General features: G+C 41.6%; 1 protein-coding gene across 4 annotated transcripts; it reads left to right on the forward strand.

Annotated features, from left to right (window-relative positions):
* Positions 1–227: 227 nt before the first annotated feature.
* LOC111979416 (SERPINE1 mRNA-binding protein 1) lies at positions 228–24,745 on the forward strand. 4 transcript variants are annotated; one of them, XM_024009936.2, is made up of 9 exons: positions 228–591; positions 9,354–9,546; positions 17,105–17,248; positions 17,385–17,453; positions 17,581–17,658; positions 18,459–18,660; positions 20,532–20,588; positions 20,783–20,944; positions 22,899–24,745. In XM_024009936.2, exons 1-9 carry the CDS (start codon positions 336–338, stop codon positions 22,956–22,958), a joined length of 1,221 nt encoding a protein of 406 aa, XP_023865704.1. In that variant the 5' UTR covers positions 228–335; the 3' UTR covers positions 22,959–24,745. The 4 variants fall into 4 exon arrangements, with proteins under 4 accessions (XP_023865704.1, XP_070305101.1, XP_070305099.1 ...); XM_070449000.1 differs by having other exon boundaries at positions 18,459–18,636; XM_070448998.1 differs by having other exon boundaries at positions 17,385–17,452; positions 17,565–17,658.
* Positions 24,746–26,617: the final 1,872 nt, after the last annotated feature.

Consider the following 26,617-nt stretch of genomic DNA (forward strand, 5'->3'; position numbering starts at 1 on the left):
AGTTCYATTTGATTTCTTAGTGTAAAGGCATTTTGTTTTGTCAATGAACATGCATTTTAATAGCAATAGTATTTAAAGGCTAATGGGATTAATGAATAATCAAACAGTTGTCACTTTACATGATATAATTTGCATTAGTTTACAAGCAGGACCGAGTTTGGGAAATCCTGGACTAGACGACTACATGCCCCATATCACGCTACTGAATATAACGGATATTCCTCGCGCCGGAAGAGAAGAGGTACATTTCCCAGCCATCTTGTGGTAGTATCTAGCGAATTGTTCGCACCAAGCCTCGTAGAATCGGAGGTGAATTCCGCTGAAGGGGCGCGATCATGCCCGGGCATCTGCAAGAAAGCTTCGGCTGCGTCGTAACCAATCGGTTCGACCAGCTATTGGACGATGAATCAGACCCTTTCGAGGTGCTAAAGGCGGCGGAGAATAAGAAGAAAGAGGCGGCTGCAGCTGGTATCACCAAGTCTGCAGCCCAAGCCGCCAAGCAGACCAAGAAGGAGTCACAGAAGGACAGGAAGAATCCGCTCCTTGACAAGAAAGATGAAACTCAGACTGCAGTACCTCTGAAGAAAGAAGGTAAGGTGCACGCGGATAAATTGGTAGTCAAAACCTGCAAAATCCTAGCCAGTTTGCTAACAACATGGGTTATGTCCTGTTGRGATCAATTTAGAGGGCAACAGAAGAACCCATTGCGAACATGCAAATATCCAATGCATTATTAGACAGGTTAATCATGCATTGGATATGCATTGGATAGCAACCACCTGTGCACTCTGGCCCGCCTRTCGCTGAAATCCATTCCACCTGCAGGATGTGGATGTTGTAAATGATGGCGCTGTGGTTGCTGCGCAGGGTAATGTTTTTGTTGTGAAACAGCTCGAGCTTAGTGCACATATTCATAATATASCTAGCCTAGGTAGCTTTGTATTCGGCTAAGAAAGAAGATAGCTATCTGGCTCTTCTAGGYATTTGCGGGACAAGCCAGCTTGCTGCGTAGTTAGCTAGCTATTCTTCAAAACAACACTGATGCTACTGAACCGTCAGAAATATCGAGTTGAATGAGGCCCGTGCGTTCTGCTGCAACTGCATCATTAGCGAGCTAGGTAGTTCGCGCGACCTAGCCAACCAATGTCCGGTTTAGGTGGATAAAACAGTACAAGCTGGCTATCAAGTTATTGCATAGTACTGTTTTCATGTAGGTAGCTTATTCAGTGAAGTGTTATGACAGTGTAACTASCGTGTTGCCGTTTGTTTTCATCTGCGCATACGCTTTTCTAAACAGATAATGTTACCGTACTTCACTTTATAGCTAACAAGCTACTATTTCCACGACGTACATGCGCAATGCTTTTGTAAACGAGTGCATCTGGCCAGATGTCCACCACAACAAAAGTAACATTAGCTAGCTAAGGCCCCTCGAAATATTATCACTAGCTAAATGCATTGAACGAAGGCGTGTCTGCATGGAATCAAACGTGCATGCTGTCAAAGTAAGAATGACGGCATAGCCAGCTAACACAACACCCTCATGAAATAGCTAAGCAACTTCCTCTGGAGTAACCTAACACCTTTGCTGACAGCTGGCCCATATTTCATGTTGTTAAAGCTGTAATATGTAACTTTTTGTAACAAATTCACATATAAATATTAGTTATAGATCTGTCATTACATTGAAATCAAGTCTAAGAAGCAATATATATTTTCTATGTGCTTTATTGCTATGCTTTTTCTATGCTTCCTTTTACTTTCGGTTTTGCACACTASCTTCAAACAGCTGGATACAATATTTTTGGTTATGGAAAATATATTTCTCAATGGTTTAGATGCCACAATGTTTCTCTAAAACATACTTGCTTGCTTTGTCACATACTGAAATTAGGCAAACGATTACAATTTTAGTAACCAGGAAATGGCTGAGCAATTTCTGCATATTGCATCTTTAACTCGATACAGGTGAGAAGCTTGACTAGGAGACGGGGGTGAGAATGTGATGAACCGTACTTCATGAGATGTAACCGAAAAACAACTGGCATTTGGAAAGTTTGAGGTGAGGGAGAAAGTGTGGTGGAACAAGTATTGCTAGCATTTTAAAGTATATTGCTACAGTAGCTGGATGGGGGGGATTTCGGGCAGGCAAGAAAATGGTCTTGTCGAAATCCTCCCCCTTCTAATTTCCTTAATTTTGTAACAAGGAGTCAAATATTTTCTGTGGCACACATCAGAGTCAAATACTTTCTATAGAACAAACTTCACATCAGGATAGGCAGCCGAAATGAATAATGCATGTGTGTGTGTTATATTAAACATAGAGGAGGGAGTAAAATGTAGGCAAGCAATAAACATTTCAGAACTACTAGTCGACTCTTTTGGCAAAGAGATGTATTTATAGACTAATACACAAATAGCCAAACCGAAAACTGCAGACATTACTAGTGCCTCCCCAGCGATCAAACCGCCATAAAAATTGAAATGAAACGCAGCCTAACGTGATCACAGACAGCTGCCTTGAAGGACACAAATAAACAATGCTTTCTGCTACTAAGATCAATGAAATGTAGGCTAAACTGACAACGGAGTGAAGAGCAGAAATCTCAATGAGCAAGCAAGTCGCAGCAATGAAGAGTTGAGTGTGTGCGCGTTCACGCGAAGGAGTGGGGGAGGTTCTGGCAGGGGGAGATACTAATGTTTTCCCTCTACAGTATGTGGTTCATTTTCAGAATGAGAGAATTAGGTGAAAATGAGGCGTTGCTTGTTAAACAAGTGGATTCAGGGATGAAGTGTAGCTGGAGCTGGGCCTGAGATGAAAGGAACAACACACACTTTCACTTTTTCTCACTTTTTCAATGCAGTGGATAAAAAGGGGTATGCCAGGTGTACTCTCTGCCTGAAAGAGATCAATTATGCCAACAAAGGGTATCCTGCTCTGCTGGCACATTTTAGAACAGATGTCCACAGGCAGAAAGTGTACAATGTAATAATGTGCAGTGTAGCCCAAAGAGATTGCTTTTGTTGTGTTGAACTTAACAGTAAACACGTGAGTGAGAGGGGATTATTAAATGTTTTACTCTGTGAACGTTATTTTTGCACAGATGTAGCCTTGTGCACTTGATCGATGTCTCTTTAGTGGCCACTATATATAGAGCAATAATAGAATGCCTGTTGTTTCATTCTATTTCTACTTTAAGATGTTTTTTTCCAAGTGCAATATTTACAGTTGAAGTCGGAAGTTTACATACACCTTAGCCAAATATATTTAAACTCAGTTTTTCACAATTCCTGACATTTAATCCTGGTGAAAGTTCCCTGTTTTAGGTCAGTTAGGATCACCACTTATTTTAAGAATGTGTAATGTCAGAATAATAGTAGAGAGAATGATTTATTTCAGCTTTTATTTCTTTCATCACATTCCCAGTGGGTCAGAAGTTTACATACACTCAATTAGTATTTGGTAGCATTGCTTTAAATTGTTTAAACTTGGGTCAAACGTTTCGGTGAGCCTTCCACAAGCTTCCCACAATAAGTTGGGGGACTCTTTGGCCCATTCCTCCTGACAGAGCTGGTAACTGAGTCAGGTTCTTAGGCCTCCTTGCTCACACACCCTTTTAAAGTTCTGCCCACAAATTTATTATAGGATTGAGGTCAGGGCTTGGTGAATGGCCACCTTAATACCTTGACTTTGTTGTCTTTAAGCATTTTATGCCACAACTTTGGAAGTATGCTTGGGGTCATTGTCCATTTGGAAGACCCATTTGCGGACCAAGCTACTTCCTGACTGATGTCTTAAGATGTTGCTTCAATATTATCCACATATTTTTCCTGCCCTCATGATGCCATCTATTTTGTGAAGTGCACCAGTCCCTCCTGCAGCAAAGCACCCCCACAACATGATGCTGCCACCCCGCTGTGCTTCACGGTTGGGATGGTTTCTTCGGCTTGCAAGCCTCCCCCTTTTCCCTCCAAACATAACAATGGTCATTATGGCAACAGTTCTATCTAACCAGAGGACATATTCTCCAAAAAGTACAATCATTGTCCCCATGTGCAGTTGCAAACCGTAGTCTGAAGTTTTTATGGCGGTTTTGGAGCTTCTTCCTTGTTGAGCGGCCTTTCAGGTTATGTCGATATAGGACTATTTTTCTGTGGATATAGATACTTTTGTACCTGTTTCCTCCCAGCATCTGCACAAGGTCCTTGCTGTTGTTCTGGATTGATTTGCACTTTTCGCACCAATGTACGTTAATCTCTAGGAGACAGAACGCGTCTCCTTCCTGAGCGGTGTGACGGCTGCTGGTCCCATGGTGTTTATACTTGCGTACTATTATTTGTACAGATGAACGTGGTACCTTCAGGCGTTTGGAAAATGCTCCCAAGGAGGAACCAGACTTGTGGAGGTCTACAATTTTTTTTCTGAGGTCTGGCTGATTTCTTTTGATTTTCCCATGATGTCAAGCAAAGAGCACTGAGTTTGAAGGTAGGCCTTGAAATACATCCACAGGTACACCTCCAATTGACTCAATAATTTCAATTAGCCGATCAGAAGCTTCTAAAGCCAATGGAAATCATTTCTGGAATTTTCCAAGCTGTTTAAAGGCAGAGTCAAATGTATGTAAACTTCTGACCAACTGGAATTGTGATACAGTGAATTTTAAGTGAAATAATCTGTCTGTAAACAATTGTGTCATGCACAATGTAGATGTCCTTACCGACTTTCCAAAACTATAGTTTGTTAACAAGAAATTTGTGGAGTGGTTGAAAAACGAGTTTTAATGACTCCAACCTAAGTATGTAAACTTCCGACTTCAACTCTAGATGTGTGTAGTCACAAGCGTTCTGTTATAAAGGCTGTCATGGTAACAAGCGTTCTATTATAAACATTCTATTATAAACATTCTATTATAAAGGCTGTCATGGTAACTGCAATATTAGTGTATTGTTTTTTCTCAAGACTTGAGTGTCATTTGCAGTAAAGTCTAGGCAACAAATAACATTCGATCGCTTTCTTAAATTTTTTTGAGCTGTTTGGTTCACATGAACCACTTTATTTTACACACAGAGACCGATCATGTTGATCATATTCTTTGTTTAATTAGTTAAACCCTGTATTTCCCCCTAGCAGGCATTTCTTTGCATGTTTCAGTGAGAGAAAAAATGAGTCGACATGTCGATTGTTTGGTCGATAGGCTTCTGGTCGACAGATCTCTTTAGTCAAGCAGTCACAAATTATTTTGTTTGTTTCATGGTACACAAGACACCTGTCTGACTCACYCCTGTCTCTGTGGACTGAACCATTGGAGGCCACAGGGATGGCACTTTCCATCACCCTAAGACATGTGCTACTGAAATTGTAAATGGTTATATTATGTAAGAATTAGAGGTCGAGAGATTAATCGGAAAGGCCGATTAATTAGGGCCGATTTCAAGTTTTCATAACAATCGGTAATCGGCATTTTTGGACACCGATTATGGCCGATTGCATTGCACTCCACGAGGAGACTGCGTGGCAGGCTGACTACCTGTTATGCGAGTGCAGCAAGGAGCCAKGGTAAGGTGCTAGCTAGCATTAAACTTATCTTATAAAAAARAATCAATCTTCACATAATCACTAGTTAACTACACATGGTTGATGATATTACTAGTTTAACTAGCTTGTCCTCCGTTGCATATAATCGATGCGGTGCCTGTTKATTTATCATCGAATCACAGCCTACTTCGCCAAACGGGTGAATTAACAAGCGCATTCGCCGAAAAAAGCACTGTCGTTGCACCAATGTACCTAACCATAAACATCAACGCCTTTCTTAAAATCAATACACAAGTATATATTTTTAAACCTGCATATTTAGTTAATATTGCCTGCTAACATGAATTTCTTTTAACTAGGGAAATTGTGTCACTTCTCTTGCGTTCTGTGCAAGCAGAGTCAGGGTATATGCCTGTCTCTTATACACATCTAGATGTGTATAAGAGACAGGCTCGTAGCAAACTGTGAAGACCATTTCTTCCTAACAAAGACCCTAATTAATTTGCCAGAATTGTACGTAATTATGACATAACATTGATGGTTGTGCAATGTAACAGGAATATTTAGACTTAGGGATGCCACCCGTTAGATAAAATACGTAACGGTTCCGTATTTCACTGAAAGAATAAACGTTTTGTTTTCGAAATTATAGTTTCCGGATTTGACCATATTAATGACCCAAGGCTCGTATTTCTGTGTGTTATCATATTATAATTAAGTCTATGATTTGATAGAGCAGTCTGACTGAGCGGTGGTAGGCAGCAGCAGGCTCGTAAGCATTCATTCAAACAGCACTTTCCTGCATTTGCCAGCAGCTCTTCGCTGTGCTTCAAGCATTGCGCTGTTTATGACTTCAAGCCTGTCAACTCCCGAGATTAGGCTGGCAATAGTAAAGTACCTATTAGAACATCCAATAGTCAAAGTTACATGAAATACAAAATGGTATAGAGAGAAATGGTCCTATAATAACTACAACCTAAAACCTCTTACCTGGGAATATTGAAGACTCATGTTTCGTATGCTTTCATATGTTCTGAGCAAGGAACTTAAACGTTAGCTTTTTTACATGGCACATATTGCACTTTTACTTTCTTCTCCAACACTTTGTTTTTGCATTATAACATGTTTCATAATTTATTTGAGACTAAATTGATTTTATTGATTTATTATATTAAGTTAAAATAAGTGTTCATTCAGTATTGTTGTAATTGTAATTATTACAAATATATATATATACTGTCGTCCGATTAATCGGTATAGTTTTTTTCTATTACAATTATTATTATGATCATCATTAGTAATGTTATTATCATTATATTGCTTCTTATAGTAGTAGGAGCCTTGTATAACCACCATCGAGCTGTAGGTCAAAGAGTGTGTACTGTGTTTAGTCTTAATACCGTAACTTACTTGGGCCTATAATTCGATATATAGGCTATTGTATCAATCAATCATTCATTCCTTCATGTCATCACACAGCATACGAGTAATTCATGCTTTGAATTGCAATCAATCATTTTAGTTTTCAAATGAAATATCAAAGGGAGCTTTGGATGATTAGTCTAAACAATAAATAAACCGCAATTCATGAATGCATTCAACTTTTTTAGTCTTTGACTTAATAAACTCTTTATATATTTATTTCATTTTCCGTTAGAACATCCTTTTTCGTACATTTATAATTGATTTAGTATTTACACTGTTCGTAATAATATTGTAATCTTACAGCACCTGTTTGGCACACAATACTCACACAGTGCTTGCTCCCTCCTTTTTCTGGATCTCCAGTAGTTTACACAARTAAGTCAAATGTCTTCCACACATCTGACTTCCCCTTTCCCTRCTGAGCAACCAGTAAACATTCTCCGTTTCCAGTTTATTTTTCACGTCATCCGACCTCTGCATCCAATTAGCTGTTACAGTGTTCGGAGTTTGTTATAAGCAATTTATTGATGTGATTATGATAGGCTACAGGTCAGGCCCTATTGGTCACGTGCATGCAATGCATTGATGTTTCATGTAAAGAGAGCAAGGGTTGAGGGAATGTTTTTCCTAAACAAATTAGGTATTTCAGTAATTTAAATAAATTCATTAGGCCCTAATCTATGGATTTCATATGGCTGAGCAGTGGCGCATCCATGGGTGGGTATAGGCTCACCAACTGGGAGCCAGGCCCAGCCAATCAGGATGAGTTTTTCCCCATAAAAGGGCTTTATTACAGACAGAAATACTCCTCAGTTTCATCAGCTGTCCGGGTGGCTGGTCTCAGACAATCCCACAGGGGAAGAAGCCGGATGTGGAGGTCCTGGGCTGGCATTGTTACACGTGGTCTGCGGTTGTGAGGCCGGTTGGACGTACTGGCAAATGATCTAAAACAACATTGGAGGTGGCTTATGGTAGAGAAATGAACATTKAATTCCCTGGCAACAGCTCTGGTGGACATTCCTGCAGTCAGCATGCCAATTGCATGCACCCTCAACTTGAGACATCTGTGGCATTCTGTTGTGTGACAACTGCACAGTTTAGAGTGGCTTTTTATTGTCCCCAGCACAAGGTGCACCTGTGTCATGATCATGCTGTCGAATCAGCTTCTTGATATGCCACACCTGTCAGCTGGATGGATTATTTTGGCAAAGTAGAAATGTTCACTAACAGGGATGTAAACAAAATTATGCACAAAATGAGAGAGAAATATGAAGTATGGAAAACTTCTGGGATGTTTTATTTCAGCTCATGAAACATGGGACAAACCCTTTACATCTTGCGTTTATATTTTTGTTCAGTAATAGTTGCTTTTATTCAAACACATATGGAAAAATACACGTTTTAAAATTAAGAACCGATGACTCGGGTCGACCAACATTTTTGTTTTGTTGGGGACAGCACTAGATACAACCCTACCTAATGGCCCAAGTCAAAGTAGCATATGGCGATATCTACACCTACACGGTGAAGTCTCCAGGTTCGCGTAAATATCTAAATGCAGAAGAATATTAGAGCTGTTATTTGGACGGATACAGCTCACTAGTGCTTACTACAGGGGTCTCCAACAGGTTGATCGTGAGCTACCAGTAGCTCGCAGCCCACCTATGAGTTGTTCGCCAAACAATTCTGAAAATACATGCCGTTTTCACGTGTTCCACCGCAGACTTTCATAAATAAATCTCAAGTGTCAGACACCACTCTAATCAGCGCAACATTCAGTAGAATGGCGCCGGAGASGATGGCTGATGTTTTACGTGCTCTTTACTCCACACACAGAGACACGTACAAAGCTCTCCCTCGCCCTCCATTTGGCAAATCTGACCATAATGCTATCCTCCTGATTCCTGCTTACAAGCAAAAATGAAAGCAGGAAGCACCAGTGACTCGGGTCTATATAAAAGTGGTCAGAAGAAGCAGATGCTAAGCTACAGGACTGTTTTGCTATCACAGACTGGAACATGTTCTGGGATTCTTCCAATGGCATTGAGAAGTACACCACATCAGTCACTGGCTTCATCAATAAGTGTATCGATGATGTATTGTTATTTTGTGTAACTTTTATTTTATTTTGTACTTTAGTTTATTTAGTAAATATTTTCTGAACTCTATTTCTTGAACTGCATTGTTGGTTAAGGACTTGTAAGTAAGCACTTCACGTTAAGGTCTACACCTGTTGTATTCGGCYCATGTGACAAATAAAATAACATTTGATCAAAAAGTATTATTGAAAGATAATACTCATGTGGCTTTTGGCTGCACCGCCCTCCTAATTAGTCTCTGTAGTCATATCAGTGTCCACCTCTAAAGCCTCCATGTGTTGTTGTGGTGGCAGGTATCAGGCGGGTGGACCGAAGGCCGGACCAGCAGGGCCAACCTGGCTCCCAGCACCAGGCCGGGCAGGGCGAGGGGCGGCCCGCCGGCGAGAGGAGGCCAGACAACAGGAGACCCCCACGTGAGCGCCGCTTCGATAAACCCATCGAGGACAAGCCCGACGTCGGAGAGAGAGGAGAGTTCTCTGCAGACAAGTGAGTAGTTGCTGTACTAAATGACAATGCTTAGAGCAATGTTTTGTTAATTATTATTATCGTTGATGAAATGTGGATGTCTTGGAGTCGTGGGATAGACAGATGTCCGGGACACACTGTATGCTTCAGTTTGTTATTTATAAGTGTCAGATGACACCTCTCCCTTTCACTTTGACTGTAGTTTGTGCTCACTACTAGCTAAAGCAATGCAAAACAAAACGGTCAAAATTCAAATCACACCTATTATCCTCACAACCAATAACCTACAGTGCCTTCAGAAAGTATTCATACAGCGTGCTTATTCCGCATTTTGTGTTACAACCTGTATTCAAAATGGATAAAATTAGTGAAAACATGTTTTTAGAAATTATAGTAATTTATTGTAAATTAAATACAGAATATGTATTCTAAGTATTCACACCCTGAGTCATTACTTTGTAGAAGCACTTTTGGCGGCAATTACAGCTTTGAGTCATCTGGGGTATGTCTGTATCAGCTTTGAGTCGTCTGGGTATGTCTGTATCAGCTTTGAGTCGTCTGGGGTATGTCTGTATCAGCTTTGAGTCGTCTGGGTATGGCTGTATCAGCTTTGAGTGTCTGGGTATGTCTGTATCAGCTTTGAGTCATCTGGGGTATGTCTGTATCAGCTTTGAGTCGTCTGGGGTATGTCTGTATCAGCTTTGAGTCGTCTGGGGTATGCTGTATCAGCTTTGAGTCATCTGGGGTATGTCTGTATCAGCTTTGAGTCGTCTGGGTATGTCTGTATCAGCTTTGAGTCGTCTGGGTATGTCTGTATCAGCTTTGCACATCTGGATTTGGGATTTTCTCCCATTCATCCTTGGAGATTTTTCAAGCTCTGTTAAGTTAGATTGGGAGCAGCGGTGAACAACAATCTTCAAGTTTTCCACAGATTTTCAATGGATTCAGTCTGGGCTTTGGCTGGGCCACTCAAGGACTTTCACATGCTTGTTCTGAACCATTCCAGTGTTGCTTTGGTTGTATGCTTGTCCTGTTGGAAGTAAATTTCACCCAAGTTTTCTCAAATCAAATCAAATTTTATTTGTCACATACAGATGGTTAGCAGATGTTAATGCGAGTGTAGCAAATGCTTGTGCTTCTAGTTCCGACCATGCAGTAATAACCAACGAGTAATCTAACAATTTCACAACAACTACCTTATACACACAAGTGTAAAGGAATGAATAAGAATATGTACCTAAAAATATATGGATGAGTGATGGCTGAACGGCATAGACAAGATGCAGTAGATGGTATAGAGTACAGTATATACATATGAGATGAGTAATGTAGGGTATGTAAACATTATATAAAGTGGCATTGTTTAAAGTGGCTAGTAATACATTTATTACATGCCATTTTGAATTGTTAAAGTGGCTAGAGATGAGTCAGTATGTTGGCGGCAGCCACTCAATGTTAGTGATGGCTGTTTAACAGTCTGATGGCCTTGAGATAGAAGCTGTTTTTCAGTCTCTCAGTTCCAGCTTTGATGCACCTGTACTGACCTCGCTTCTGGATGGGAGCGGGGTGAACAGGCAGTGGCTCGGGTGGTTGTTGTCCTTGATGATCTTTTTGGCCTTCCTGTGACATCGGGTTGGTGTAGGTCTCCTGGAGGCAGGTAGTTTGCCCCCGGTGATGCGTTGTGCAGACCTCACTACCCTCTGGAGAGCCTTACGGTTGTGGGCGGAGCAGTTGCCGTACAGGCGGTGATACAGCCCGACAGGATGCTCTCGATTGTGCATCTGGAAAAGCTTGTAAAAGTTTTTTGGTGACAAGTCAAATTTCTTCAGCCTCCTGAGGTTGAAGAGGCGCTGCTGCGCCTTCTTCACCATGCTGTCTGTGTGGGTGGACCATTTCAGTTTGTCCGTGATGTGTATGCCGAGGAACTTAAAACTTTCCAACTTCTCCACTACTGTCCCATCGATGTGGATAGGGGGCTGCTCCCTCTGCTGTTTTCTGAAGTCCACGATCATCTCCTTTGTTTTGTTGACATTAAGTTTGAGGTTATTTTCCTGACACCCACACTCCGAGGGCCCTCACCTCCTCCCTGTAGGCCATCTCGTCGTTGTTGGTAATCAAGCCTACCACTGTAGTGTCGTCTGCAAACTTGATGATTGAGTTGGATGCGTGCATGGCCACGCAGTCATGGGTGAACAGGGAGTACAGGAGAGGGCTGAGAATGCACCCTTGTGGGTCCAGGACCCCAGTTGCACAGGGCGGGGTCGAGACCCAGGGTCTCGAGCTTAATGACGAGTTTGGAGGGTACTGTGGTGTTAAATGCTGAGCTGTAGTCGATGTACCGATTATGATTTTTCAACGCCGATACCGATACCGATTATTGGAGGACAAAAAAGCCGATACCGATTAATCGGCCGATTTTTAATGACAATTACAACAATACTGAATGAAACATATCAATAAAATCAATTTAGCCTCAAATAAATAATGAAACAGGTTCAATTTGGTTTAAATAATTCAACAAACAAGTGTTGGAGAAGAAAGTAAAAGTGAAATATGTGCCATGTAAGAAAGCTAACATTTAAGTTCCTTGCTCAGAACATGAGAACATATGAAAGCTGGTGTTCCTTTTAACATGAGTCTTCAATATTCCCAGGTAAGAAGTTTTAGTTGTAGTTATTATAGGAATTATAGGACTATTTCTCTCTATACCATTTGTATTTCATTAACCTTTGACTATTGGATGTTCTTATAGGCACTTTAGTATTGCACGTGTAACAGTATAGCTTCCGTCCCTCTCCTCGCTCCTACCTGGGCTCGAACTAGGAACACAACGACAACACCCACCTCAAAGCAGCATTACCCATTGCTCCACAAAAGCCGCGGCCCTTGCAGAGCAAGGGGAACAACCACTCCAAGTCTCTGAGCGAGTGACGTTTGAAACGCTATTAGCGCGCACCCCGCTAACTAGCTAGCCATTTCACATCGGTTTACACCAGCCTCATCTCAGGAGTTGATAGGCTTGAAGTCATAAACAGCAGAGCTGCTGGCAAAACGCACGAAAGTGCTGTTTGAATGAATGCCTACGAGCCTGCTGGTGCCTACCACCGCTCAGTCAGACTGCTCTATCAAATCATAGACTTAATTATAACATAATAACACACGAAATACGAGCCTTAGGTCATTAATATGGTCGAATACAGAAACTAACATCTCGAAAACAAGACGTTTATTCTTTCAGTGAAATACGGAACCTTTCCGTATTTTATCTAACGGGTGGCATCCCTAAGTCTAAATATTCCTGTTACATTGCACAACCTTCAATGTTATGTCATAGTTATGTAAATTCTGGCAAATTAGGCGGCCCAAAATGTTGCATATACACTGACCTCTGCGTGCAATTAACGCAAAGAGAGTGACACAATTTCACCTGGTTAATATTGCCTGCTAACCTGGATTTCTTTTAGCTAAATATGCAGGTTTAAAAATATATACTTCTGTGTATTGATTTTAAGAAAGGCATTGATGTTTATGGTTAGGTACACATTGGAGCAACGATACGCACCACGATTATATGCAACGCAGGACACGCTAGATAAACTAGTAATATCATCAACCATGTGTAAGTTAACTAGTGATTATGATTGATTGATTGTTTGGTTTTTATAAGATAAGTTTAATGCCAGCTAGCAACTTCCTTGGCTTACTGCATTCGCGTAACAGGCAGGCTCCTCGTGCAGTGCAATGTAATCAGGTGGTTAGAGCGTTGGACTAGTTAACTGTAAGGTTGCAAGATTGAATCCCCTGAGCTGAAATCAAATCAAATCAAAATGTATTTATATAGCCCTTCTTATATCAGCTGATATCTCAAAGGTGCTGTACAGAAACCAGACTAAAACCCCGAACAGCAAGCAATGCAGGTGTAGAAGCACAGTGGCTAGGAAAAACTCCCTAGAAAGGCCAAAACCTAGGAAGAAAACCTAGAGAGGAACCAGGCTATGAGGGGTGGCCAGTCCTCTTCTGGCTTGTGCCGGGGTGGAGATTATAACAGAACATGGCCAAAGATGTTCAAATGTTCATAAATGACCAGCATGGTCAAATAATAATAATCACAGTAGTTGTCCGAGGGTGCAGCAAGTCAGCACCTCAGGAGTAAATGTCAGTTGGCTTTTCCTAGCCGATCATTAAGAGTATCTCTTACCGCTCCTGCTGTCTCTAGAGAGTTGAAAACAGCAGGTCTGGGACAGGTAGCACGTCCGGTGAACAAGGTTCAGGGTTCCATAGCTGACAAGGTAAAAATCTGTCGTTCTGCCCCCTGAACGAGCAGTTAACCACCGTTCCTAGGCCTCATTGAAGTAAGAATGTGGTTCTTAACTGACTTGCCTAGTTAAATAAAGATTAAATAAAGGTGTAAAGAAGATTTTTACAAATCGGTCATTCCGATTAATCGTCTACCTCTAGTCGATGTACAGCATTCTTGCATAGGTATTCCTTTTGTCCAGTGGGTTAGGCAGTGTGATTGCGATTGCGTCGTCTGTGGACCTATTGGTGCGGTAAGAAATTGGAGTGGGTCTAGGGTGTCAGGTAGGGTGGAGGTGATATGGTCCTTGACTAGTCTCTCAAAGCACTTCATGATGACGGAGGTGAGTGCTACGGGGCGATAGTCATTTTGCTCAGTTACCTCAGCTTTCTTGGGAACAGGAACAATGGTGGCCCTCTTGAAGCATGTGGAACAGCAGACTGGGATAAGGATTGATTGAATATGTCCGTAAATACACCAGCCAGCTGTGTCTGCGCATGCTCTTGAGGACGCGGCTAGGGATGCCGTCTGGGATGGCAGCCTTGTGAGGGTTAACACGTTTAAATGTTTTACTCACGTTGGCTGCAGTGAAGGAGAGCCCGCAGGTTTTGGTAGCAGGCCGTGTCGGTGGCACTGAATTGTCCTCAAAGCGAGCAAAGAAGTTGTTTAGTTTGTCTGGGAGCAAGACATCGAGGTCCGCGGCGGGGCTGGTTTTCTTTTTGTAGTCTGTGATTAACTGTAGACCCTGCCACATACCTCTCGTGTCTGAGCCGTTGAATTGTGACTCTACTTTGTCTCTATACTGACGCTTAGCTTGTTTGATTGCCTTGCGGAGGGAATAGCTACACTGTTTGTATTCAGTCATGTTTCCTGTCACCTTGCTCTGATTAAAAGCAGTGGTTCGCGCTTTCAGTGTTGCGCAAATGCTGCCATCAATCCACGGTTTCTGGTTGAGGAAAGTTTTAATAGTCGCTGTGGGTACAACATCACCGATGCAGTTGCTAATAAACTCGCTCACCGAATCAGCGTATTATTCAATGTTATTGGCCGACTCTATGCGGAACGTGTCCCAGTCCACGTGATCGAAGCAATCTTGAAGCGTGGAATCCGATTGGTCGGACCAGCGTTGAACAGACGTGAGCACGGGTTTTTCCTGTTTTAGTTTTTGTCTGTAGGCTGGGAGCAACAAAATGGAGTCGTGGTCAGATTTTCCGAAAAGAGGGCGGTGAAGGGCTTCGTATGCATCGCGGAAGTTAGAATAACAATGATCCAGGGTTTTGTCAGCCTGGGTTGCGCATTCGATATGCTGATAAAATTTAGGGAGCATTGTTTTCAGATTAGCCTTGTTAAAATCCCCAGCTACAATAAATCACCAGCTACAATAAACCAGGATATGTGGTTTCCAGTTTATATAGAGTCCAATGAAGTTCTTTCAGGGCCGTCGATGTGTCTGCTTGGGGGGGATATAGTCGACTGTGATTATAATTGAAGGGAATTCTCTTGGTATATAATGCGATCGGTTGTTTCTGGTTGTTTCTGTCGGCGCGATGCGTGAAGAAACCAGGTGGCTGTACCGACTCTGATAATGTATCCCGAGAGAGCCATGTTTCCGTGGATCAAAGAACGTTACAATCTCTGATGTCTCTCTGGGAGGCAACCCTTGCTCGGATTTCGTCTACCTTGTTGTCAAGAGACTGGACGTTGGCGAGTAGTATACTCGGGAGCGGTGCGCGATGTGCCAGTCTACGTAGCCTGACCAGAAGACTGCTCCGTCTGCACCTTCTGCGGCGCCGTTGTTTTGGGTCGCCGGCTGGGATCCGATCCATTGTCCTGGGTGGTGGACCAAACAGAGGATCCGCTTTTGGAAAGTCGTATTCCTGGTCGTAATGTTGGTGAGTTGACGTTGCTCTAATATCCTATAGTTCCTCCCCGGCTGTAGGTAATAAAACTTAAGATTTCCTGGGGTAACAATGTAAGAAATAATACATAAAAAAAACAAAATACTGCATAGTTTCCTGAGAACGCGAAGCGAGGCAGAACAAGTGAGAACACTCTGAAGCAGGTTCTCATCAAGGATTTGCCTGTATTTGGCTCCATTCATTGTTCCCTCTATCCTTACCAGTCTCACAGTCTCAGCGAGTTGTAAAGCATTCCCATAGCATGATGCTGCCACCACCATGCTTCATGGTAGGGATGGTGTTAGACAGATGATCAGCTGTGCCTGTTTGTCTCCAGACATAGTGCTTTACATTTAGTTACATTTTTGTCTCATTAGACCACAGAATCTTTTGCCTCTCAGTCTTTCACGTGCGTTTTTGCAAAGTCCAAGCGTGCTGTCAAGTGCCTTTTTCTCAGGAGTGGCTTCCATCTGGCCACTCTCCCATAAAGCTCAGATGGGTGAAGTGCTGTAGAAACTGTTGTCCTTCTGGCAGGTTCTCCCATCTCAGCCAAGGAACTCTGTAGTTCTGTCAGTGGTCATTGGGTTCTTGTTCACCTTCGTGACCAAGGTCCTTCTTGTCCAGTTGCTCAGTTTGGTCGGAAGGCCAGCTCTATGCAGAGTCTGGGTAGTTCCATATTCTTTCTATTTCCCGATGACMGAGACCACAGTTCTCTATACTATCGATACTATAGAAATTGTTTTATATCCCAGATATATGCCTCATTACAATTCTATCTCAGAGATCTAGGGACAGTTCCTTGGATTTCATGGTATAGTTTCTGCTCTGACATACACTGTCAGACCTTATATAGACAGGTGTGTTTCTTTCTAAATCATGTCCAAACAATTTAATTGGCCACAGGTYGACTCCCAAGTTGTAGTGGCATCTCAAGGTTGATCTAAAGAAATTGGATGCACCTAAACTCAAGTTGGAGTGTCATAGCAAAGGGATGTGAGTACTTGTTACATGATTTTAGCAATTGTAGCAAGTTTATTGAAAATGAAATACAGAAATATCTAATTTACATATTGTATGTAAATTAGATAGGTCTGTATTTCATTTTCAATAAATGTTCTAAAAAAAACATTTTTTCAACTTTGTCATAATGGGGTATTGTGTGTAGATGGGTGAGATTTTTATTTTATTTAATCGATTTGGAATTCTGGCTGTTAGACAACAAAATGTGGAATGAGTCAAGGGGGTATATGACTACTTTCTGAAGACACTCTATATATCCTTGCATGTTTTTAAAACGTTCAATAAAGTAGTTTTCGTAGTTCTGAGCTGCTCATTCTGTATCTGTGCTGCTTGATGCTGAGCCTGTGTGTGTGTGCCTCCTTAGACCTTTCGTAGACCGGCCRCCCAGAGGGCGTGGCGGCGGCCGAGGTGGGCGTGGTGGACGGGGCCGGGGCATGGGCCGGGGTGACGGCTTCGACTCCCGCGGCAAACGGGACTTCGACAGACACAGTGGCGGCGGTGACAAACCGTGAGTKATTTCTGCTCCGAGTCCTTAAAGGACTAGTGGTAGTGATGGTCTTTTGGAGGGACGACATGTTCAGATGCTCTGTGATTAGTGGTAGGAATGGTGGAGCTTTTGGTTTCCATTTTTTTCCCCTCAACAGTCAGAAATCCGAGGAGAAGCGTGGCGGMAGTGGCTCTCACAACCGGGGGAACCCCAAGGACGAAACAAGGTTGGTGGGTCAAACAATCATTACCTACTTCCTTAAATGAGATGACCATTATGTGTAGGCAAGGACACAGGTCCTTTGTTGATATTGACTGGTTTGTTCCTTCGCTGTGTTGAATTTCTGTTCCCAGTGGTGATGCTGAACAGACTGCTGCCCCCGGGGGAACCCCTGAGGGAGTGGAACASCCCCCTGCTGACTCTGAGAACAAGTGAGCACCTTCCTGGACCTGACAACTGGTCAAAAAAACTAAAAAAGTTGCGGTGTTGTCAGACCTCGAATAAATGCAAAGAAAATAAGAGAAAAAAAATAATAATAGATTTCTGAACTCTTCCTAAGTTAAAACATTAGTATTGTTGTTTAAAATGAATATGAACTTATTTTCTTTGCATTATTCGAGATCTGACAACACTGCATTTTTTGTTGTCATTTTCTCAGTTGTCATTTTCTGCAAATACATATTTTTAATTGGAATTTGGGAGAAATGTTGTCAATAATTTATAGAATAAAGCAAAAAAATTCATTTTACCCAAACACATACCTATAAATAGTATAACCAGAGAAACTGATAATTTTGCAATGGTCTCTTAATTTTTTTCCAGAGCTTTGTGTGTGTGTTGTGTGTGTGTTGTTGTGTGTGTGTGTGTGTGTGTGTGTGTGTGTGTGTGTGTGTGTGTGTGTGTGTGTGTGTGTGTGTGTGTGGTGTGTGTGTGTGTGTGTGTGTGTGTTGTGTGTGTGTGTGTCGGTGTGTGTGTGTTATTTACAGGTTAAGTCAGTCAAATTTTTGCCAGGGAGACCTGTTCTTGGAGTTAACATCACTGTGCTGGTTCACTATGGTGCTGCATTCATGCTGATTTGTGCTGCTCTCAACGTTCAATTCATCCCGTGGTCCACAATGCAAGCAGCCCTACAGTCAATCTAGAAGAAATCCAAAAACAACAGAAATGTGAAKGCTAACAGACAATGTATGGTAATAMCTTTCAATAACAAATGRGTCTCTGTCTCCTCCAGGGAGAACGAGGTGGAGGAACCGAAGGAGGAGGGCCCCAAGGAGATGACCCTGGACGAATGGAAAGCCATGCAGGACAAGGAACGCGCCAAAGTGGAGTTCAACATCCGCAAGCCCAACGAGGGCGCCGACAGCAAGTGGAACAAAGGCTACGTTCTGCACAAGTCCAAGAGCGAAGATGTAAGTGACGAAAAGCTGAAAGACGTAAGTGACAAAAGCCGAGAATATATATAGAATTTTCACTTATCTATAGTTGTGCAGTGCACTGTTAGGTATGTATGGATGTTTTGCCATTGTATTTTGTTGTGTTTAGGACTGTGATGGTCATGGAATTCTGGATGACTGTAATTGTCCAGCCAGATGACCGCGGTCTCCGTAATAACCATTCYAATAAGAATATTTTTGTATTATTATTATTGTACATTTTTTTTGACCCATATTTTCTGCTTTCCTCCGCTCCTGACTGCATGGCTGCCATAGAAATATAATTAATAGAACAGGCATCCTCATTCAAGTCAATGAAAGCATAATGGGTGGACTGGCCATTACTAGTGTACCCATAGGAGCAAAGCAGGAAGTAAAAACAGGAAGTGTACCCATCAATATGTGCTGTGATTTGTTGATTCAACTCAATTTACATTACAAAAAATACATTCCATAGCATGAGCCACCTCAGTTATCATTTGAGTGAACATTCTACATTACCATGGAAATGATTGCATTACAATAGCAGGCAGCCATTGCCAGTGTACCCATGAGTTTACCATTCAACTATATGGGGTGAAGGAGTCAATTGAACAACCAGATTGGCACACGTTCAACAAATCTGATCTAACAAAGTGGATATTTGTCAAATCCTTCACGATTTATGAAATGGAACAGGCCACTGTGGTTACTTAAGTCCGATTCGGATATATTTGGCAGTTTTCACTGCAAAAACATGTCGAGGTTGTCCCTTTTTAAGTTTAGAAGAAGTGCCTGCTAAATGCTAACTCCCGTTCATATAAGCTGGTTAGAACAGCTAGCATACAGAAATTAGTGGTGGTAGTTTTAACTATAATACAGTTGACTAGTAACGATGACATGAACATGTATTGGGGTTGACATCCATACAAGCATTATAAAATTATTTTTACCTCAACATAGTGTAAAATACACGTGTAAACAATAGCCTAAATGTAGGCTAATTTTGCTGGGGGGCAATAGGAGACTCGGGATCTTTCTCCCAAGGCATTTCCCCCTACTTGTTTCCATGGCAATTCCATTGTTTTGGTCGAGTTCAATTGACCTCTTTACTGCATCTATTGCCAGGGTTAGAGGTTCCAAGCTCCTTATATTCATAGTTTGCTACAACACCTTGCTTGTTCCAGCAAGGGCATCAAAGTTTCATCATGTTAAGAGTCCATGTTATTGCAGAAAGTCTTCAATCAGATGTTCATTCCCCCCTCCCCAAAAAACACAACTAGAGCTGTCACAATTACTGTAGAACTGACGGTAATGGATGAAGACTGTCATGAAAATAAAATAACCATATATCTATATATATATATATATATATATATGTATATATGTATATGTGTCTTCATCCATTACCGTTAGTTATACAGTAATTGTGACAGCACTAGTTGTGTTTTGCATATTTCATTATGTTTTCATGCTGTATTTGAGAAAATTCTGTGTTATTTACATTTAGGATGTGACGGAATCAATTAAATAATTTGTTTTTAATTTCAAATCAATTTGATTTCAATTTAAGTTACAAAACATTTTCAGATATACAGTACTCTACTCGAGTGATATTGGTGAACTGTGTCATTTCAAGTTTTGGGGAAAAAGTTTTAAGTTAGAAAGAAGTTTGCTGATTGATACCTGTCAACGGATCAATAGTAAACCATCTTTAAGGTATTAAATAACTGTGGTGGTTTGTATTTTATTATGTATTTACCAACAAAAGGGCTGATATAAACCAGATAGTAATGTTAACCAGCTAACAACTCTCCTGAAGAGGCTATGTCATTACAAATGGGACTGAAGTGCTTCTCCTTATTGTTGGTCCTTTCTCTTGGTTGTTGCAGAGACCGGCTGTGATTGATGCTCCGGAGATTGAAGCAGACACAACCCCTCTGTTCAAGGTGCCTGTTGTTTCACATATTCACCCTTATACAATTCTGATTAAACAAGCCTTTACCTACACACTCATACACATCGGTATATCAAGAGTTCAATTATGTCAAACAGTAGTTAGCATGTTGGCTATTTGAGTTGAGATGGTTGCTATCAGTGCTCTCTGGCTAAATGTAAACAACGTCAACTCTTCCTCCATCAGGGCAATCCTGACGAAGTTGGCCCGGACCACCACTTCCGCAAGCCCGCCAACGACATCACAGCCCAGCTGGAGATCAACTTTGGAGATCTGGGCCGGCGCGGGCGGGGGGGAGCCCGTGGAGGAAGGGGAGGCCGCGGTGCGGGAGGAGGCCGATCTGAAAAGGTAACGCTAATTGAGGCTGTTGTCACTGAACACAAATAGATGTAAATGTTGATCACAAAAGGCTGTGGTTACTAGGGTTGAATATTTTCCCGGGTATTGTACAATGTTCCATCCTGAGAATAAATCACTTTTCTCTCCGGTAACCCGGTATTTCCCTCCAAAACCYGGAGTGGCATTATAAAGCATATAAATCTGGATTTGATMGTAGCTTTGATCAGCATGAACATTCAAACCTGATGCTACCTGAACCTGATGAGACTTATAGTAAATACATTTAATGAGCCCTACATTAACCACATTTAATYAACCCAAGCCCAAAAAAAGCCCAAATGATTGTYCCATTATCCAATACATATATGATATWGGCTACTGCACATTACGCACGACAGAAAAKCAMAAAAACCAATAGATGTAGCTAGCTATATGCTCTCTTGGGTAAATAAATGAATCTAGCACCACTAGGCTAATCTTTTTGAGCGTGAACAGTATTACTGTACTGTATTGTATTATATGGACTGGAATTACYCACATCGTTCAAACCGTGATAAAGCAGAAGAGAACKTTCTGGTGCAGCACAAGCGGTCTACAAAGTTACAAGCTACTGAATTTGATTTCAATATTYAAATATAATGGGGCCTATTTGTATAATTAGTAGGCTGACGCATATATACCTTTCGTAATATTTCCCCTAATGTTATTAGCCTTCCTCCTCTTTCTCTCTATTGCTTTACTKCTTCCTCGCGTTCAACAGTTAAATCATCGTCATCGTTCTAATGTTGTCTGTTAATAATGTTGGACTAGAATTACATGCAGAAGGCTTTCACTTCTCTTCACAAAGATTGAATGGTTGTGGGTCTGAATAAATAACTGATAGCCGACCGCCATCGCGCGTTCGCTCTTCTTTCAAACTACCCGTGACTTCTCTTGGCTGCTGTATTTAACATTAAACAAAAAAAGAGCTTGCGCTCCTCTTCTAAAAAATGATGTCCAACAAGTTATTCTAGTCTAGCTTTTCCTGCATGGAACTCCAAGAGCTAAGGAACGTTTTTTAAGGAGAGGCCAGTCGGAGCACAGGTGGTTGCGTATTGCGCGAAAGACAGAGGCTATAAGTTAGAAGCTTGTTKTGCATAACCCATCAGTAATTAGCTAAATATAAGGCTAATACTGCATTACATGTATTACCTGAAAGAGGTAGGCTAGGACATCCTATATACAGGGCTATATATCAATCTAGATTCAGGATGATCTATTTTGGATGCAATTTGAATGGAGTTGATGGAGAGAGAGAAAGACAGAGAGTGCTCATGCATGCACTGATTTAAAACAACGATATTCGAGTGATAGGCCGTTTAAAAAAATATATTATCTTTACAAATTAAAACAAAGTGACCCCCGAAAGCCAACTGAAGATMGGTAAATTAGACGTGCATTCGGTCTTAATATTACTGTAGTATGCTGCATCAAATTTAGGCCTAGGTCCGCAAGAAAAAAAGTTACCAAGATGAGATGATAGGTCTACATGCATTGAGAACTGCGCTCCATACAGAGATGGGCTGCCTGTCCCCACCCTGATTCATCATGCACAGTCCATAGAGAAGCCGGATTTAGACATTGCGTATATTTTAATAGTTCCGTTTCACGCCATGGTATTCATATAAATAATTTATTAGATTATACCAGTTTCTCGCAGTTATTTATCCTGGGTAAAAAGGGAGTGGTTTTGGTTGGTAAATCTCGGTAACCYGGTTCCCACCATTCAACCTTAATGGTTATTGACCATAAAAAGCTGTTTTCACTGACCACAAAAAGTCAAATTGGGTGCTCAAGCTGACTGTGATCATTGTTCTACTTGTTGAGTTGTGTTGTTCATGAAGTACTTACCAATCCCTACTGAACACGACCCATTATTCTCAGATTTCGTATAAAAAAAAAAAAAATCTCTCTTTGTCCCCAGCCGGGTGGAGTGTCCGTTCCCAACGTTGACGACCCAGAGGCCTTCCCGGCCCTGGCTTAATACTCTAGCACCGCCACCAGACCGCCCCATCAGCCCCTCCGGGCATTAGCCCCGCCCCTCCGGGCCCCTCCTCTACGAGGCTTGCATGCTTACAACTTCTTCAAGTATACGAGAGAAAAAAAAGACTGTCATCACACCTGAGGACTGAAATTTTAACCTGTTTTAAAATGACAGATAAAAGACCAAAAAAAGCGGAAAATGGACTTCTCTTGTTGAACTGAAGCAAATTATTGGTAAACGTTTTGTATTTTGAGACATGATAGCAGGGATGTTTTCATACAGTCGTTTTTTTTCTTCAGATATTATGCATACTTCATGGATATTTTTTTGTATTGCTGCTTGAAAAAATGCATTTCAGAGATTGTGTGTGTGTGTGTGTGTGTGTGTGTGTGTGTGTGTGTGTGTGTGTGTGTGTGTGTGTGTGTGTGTGTGTGTGTGTGTGTGTGTGTGTGTGTTTTAACCGCGATGCTTTGGCTGGCTTTCCTCATGACTTTATCGGAATATTTTGGGGTCATCTTAGACAAGCTTTTATTTTGAAAGGGTGACTTTTAAGTCATGTATTGCTCTGTTAAACTCAATACATTTGAGTACCTTTGTACTAAATCTTTTACTGTGTTTTAAAAATGTACCTGTATTCTAGTGACCCCTTGAGCTTAATATTCTTCTGCTTGTCATGCAGTGAAAGTGAATTTAGTTTATTTTCCTATTGATAGGCTCTTATTTTTCTTGACCAGTGGTTCATGTGCTTTGTCCCTGGTCCTTAACTGCCTGTGTCTTCAGGGCAGCCAGGGTCCAAAATGTATTTCTAGGCTGGTCCTTGAAGGTCGTACAGGCTTTACTACTAGTAACCTTAGGACCAKTATACGAATATATTGTATTTTTTGTGTGACCAAATCTTTGTGTGTGTGCGTGCATGCATGCGAAATTGATTGGGTTCATTGTGAACGTGAACAATAGTTACTTGTAGGACTTAAAGTACTCCCCTGTCATGAACTTGACATCTTCCCGGGCACTTGACCACAAGTTGAAAAGCAGCTCTCTTTTGCCTGAGGTAGTTGTTATTTCTGAGAACATAGTTGTTTAGGGAAGATGGTCGACTGTGAACATATCTTGTTTCTATCAGCACCAGTACTCTGAAACTTACGTTTATTTATTTTATAATTCCTCGTGATCATCTTTGCTGTTACTGTTTTGTTGTTGTTGTTGTTGTTGTTGTTGTTATTATTATTATTATTATTATCATTACTACAGCAGCACTACTGCATAATTTGTCTGACAGAAATGGACCGTTCAATGTGGAGCAATCGAGTGCTACAGAATGTATGACTGCTAACCTTGCGTATAGTCATCTGTGTCTAGCATTTCCAATAGAGGATTTATTTGACCAAAGTGGGTTCACACCACAGGATGGGACAACGGCTCATAATAACGGCAGGAGCGGAGCTGATGGAACGGCATCAAACACATGGAAACCATGGAAACCATGTGTTAGATGTATTTAATTCCACTGATTCCGCTCCAGTCATTACCATGAGCKCGTTCTCCTCAATTAAGCTGTCACCAACCTCCTGTGCTTCACACATTTGGGTTGGGGAAGAGGTACATTTAAGGCAGATATTGTAAGTGACAGAAAGCTTTATATTACAGTGCTCTGGAAAGACTTGCTGGTAATGCATGGACACAGGTGATTGGCGCAAGCCTTTTGTAGTACTGTTTGAGACACTTGACGGTAGACTTCTCTGCAAACATCCCTGTTCTAATAAATGACTTAAGAGGTGTTAAATGTATTCTGCCCACGGAAGTGTTGTGTGAAATCATTACTGTGATTTTAAAAGAAAAACAATGGACTATTGCTTTTCTATATTCWAGCTGTGTGATGTTGGCATTATTTCAATGTTATGTCCATAGAGATSCTATTAAATTGCTGTATGAGCTATGTTATAAACCCTCAAAGTTCCATAATGGGGCCAAAATGGCAGCCATCTTGGTCAGGGGGAAATCCAAAACCAGTCTAGTTGGAATGAATGGCAATAGAGGAATAGGTGATGTGTTTCCTGATTTTACTAAATGCAGGAAAATAAAAGTAAAGCATGTGATTATATCAGTTGTAGTCAACCTAAAATATTATCATAAAATAATAAATATGGTTTATACAGGTTTTAATACACGTTTTCAATATAAATATCATCGAAAATGTGAACAGACAATAATGTCTCAGATTTAGTTTTRTTTMAAAGCTGTGAGTGCTATTATATGAAAAAAGTATGTGGACACCCCTTGAAATGAGTGGATTTGGCTATTTCAGCCACAACCTTTGCTGACAGGTGTATAAAATCGAGCACACAGCCATGCAATCTRCATAGACAAACATTGGCAGTAGAAAGGCCTTACTGAAGAGCTCAGTGACTTTCAACGTGGCACCGCCATTGGATGCCACTTTTCCAACWAGTCAGTTTGTAAAATTTCTGCCCTGCTAGAGCTGTTCCGGTCAACTGTAAGTGTTGTTATTGTGAAGTGGAAACGTCTAAGAGCAACAATGGCTCAGCAGCAAAGTGGTAGGCCACACAAGCTCACAGAACAGGACCGGCGAGTGCTGAAGCACGTAGCGCGTAAACATAGTCTGTCCTCGTTTGCAACACTCACTACCGATTTCCAAACMGCCTCTGGAAGCAYCATCAGCACAATAGCTGTTTGTCGGGAGCTTCATGAAATGGGTTTCCATGGCCGAGCAGCCGKACACAAGCCTAAGATCACCATGCGCAATGCCAAGCYTTGGTGTAAAGCTCACCGCCATTGGACTCTGGAGCAGTGGAAACACTTTCTCCAGATGAATCACGGTTCACCCTCTGGCAGCCGGATGGACGAATCTGGGTTTGGCGGATGCCAGGAGAATACTACCTGCCCTAATGCATAGTGCCAGCTGTAAAGTTTGGTGGAGGAGGAATAATGGTCTGGGGCTGTTTTTCATGGTTCAGTCTTCTTAGTTCCAGTGAAGGGAAATCTTACAGCATACAATGACATTCTAGASGATTCTGTGCTTCCAACTTTGTGGCAACAGTTTGGGGAAGGCCCTATCCTGTTCCACCATGACAATGCCCCCGTGCACTAAGCYAGGTCCATACAGAAATGGTTTGTCGAGGRCGATGTGGAAGAACTTGACTGGCCTGCACAGAGRCCTGACCTCAACCCAATCGAACACCTTTYGGATGAATTGGAACGGCGACGTCAGTYCCCAACCTCAATAAAGCMCTTGTGGCTGAATGGAAGCAAGTCCCTGATGCAATTTATTTTTTATTTKACCTTTATTTAACCAGCTAGGCCAGTTGAGAACAAGTTCTCATTTACAGCTGCGACCTGGCCAAGATAAAGCAAAGCAGTGCAACACAAACAACACAGTTACACATGGGATAAACAAACATACAGTCAATAACACAATAGAAAAATCAATATACAGTGTGTGCAAATGCAATAAGATTAAGGAGCTAAGGCAATAAATAGGCCATAGTGACGAAATAATTACGAATTAGCAATTAACACTGGAGTGATAGACCCGCAGAAGATACATGTGTAAGTAGAGATACTGGGGTGCAAAGGAGCAAAAAATAACAATARGCAATGCTCCAACATCTAGTGGAAAGCCTTCCCAGAAGAGTGGAGGC

The sequence above is a fragment of the Salvelinus sp. IW2-2015 genome, linkage group LG19, assembly GCF_002910315.2.
Source record: "Salvelinus sp. IW2-2015 linkage group LG19, ASM291031v2, whole genome shotgun sequence".
NCBI lineage: Eukaryota > Metazoa > Chordata > Actinopteri > Salmoniformes > Salmonidae > Salvelinus > Salvelinus sp. IW2-2015.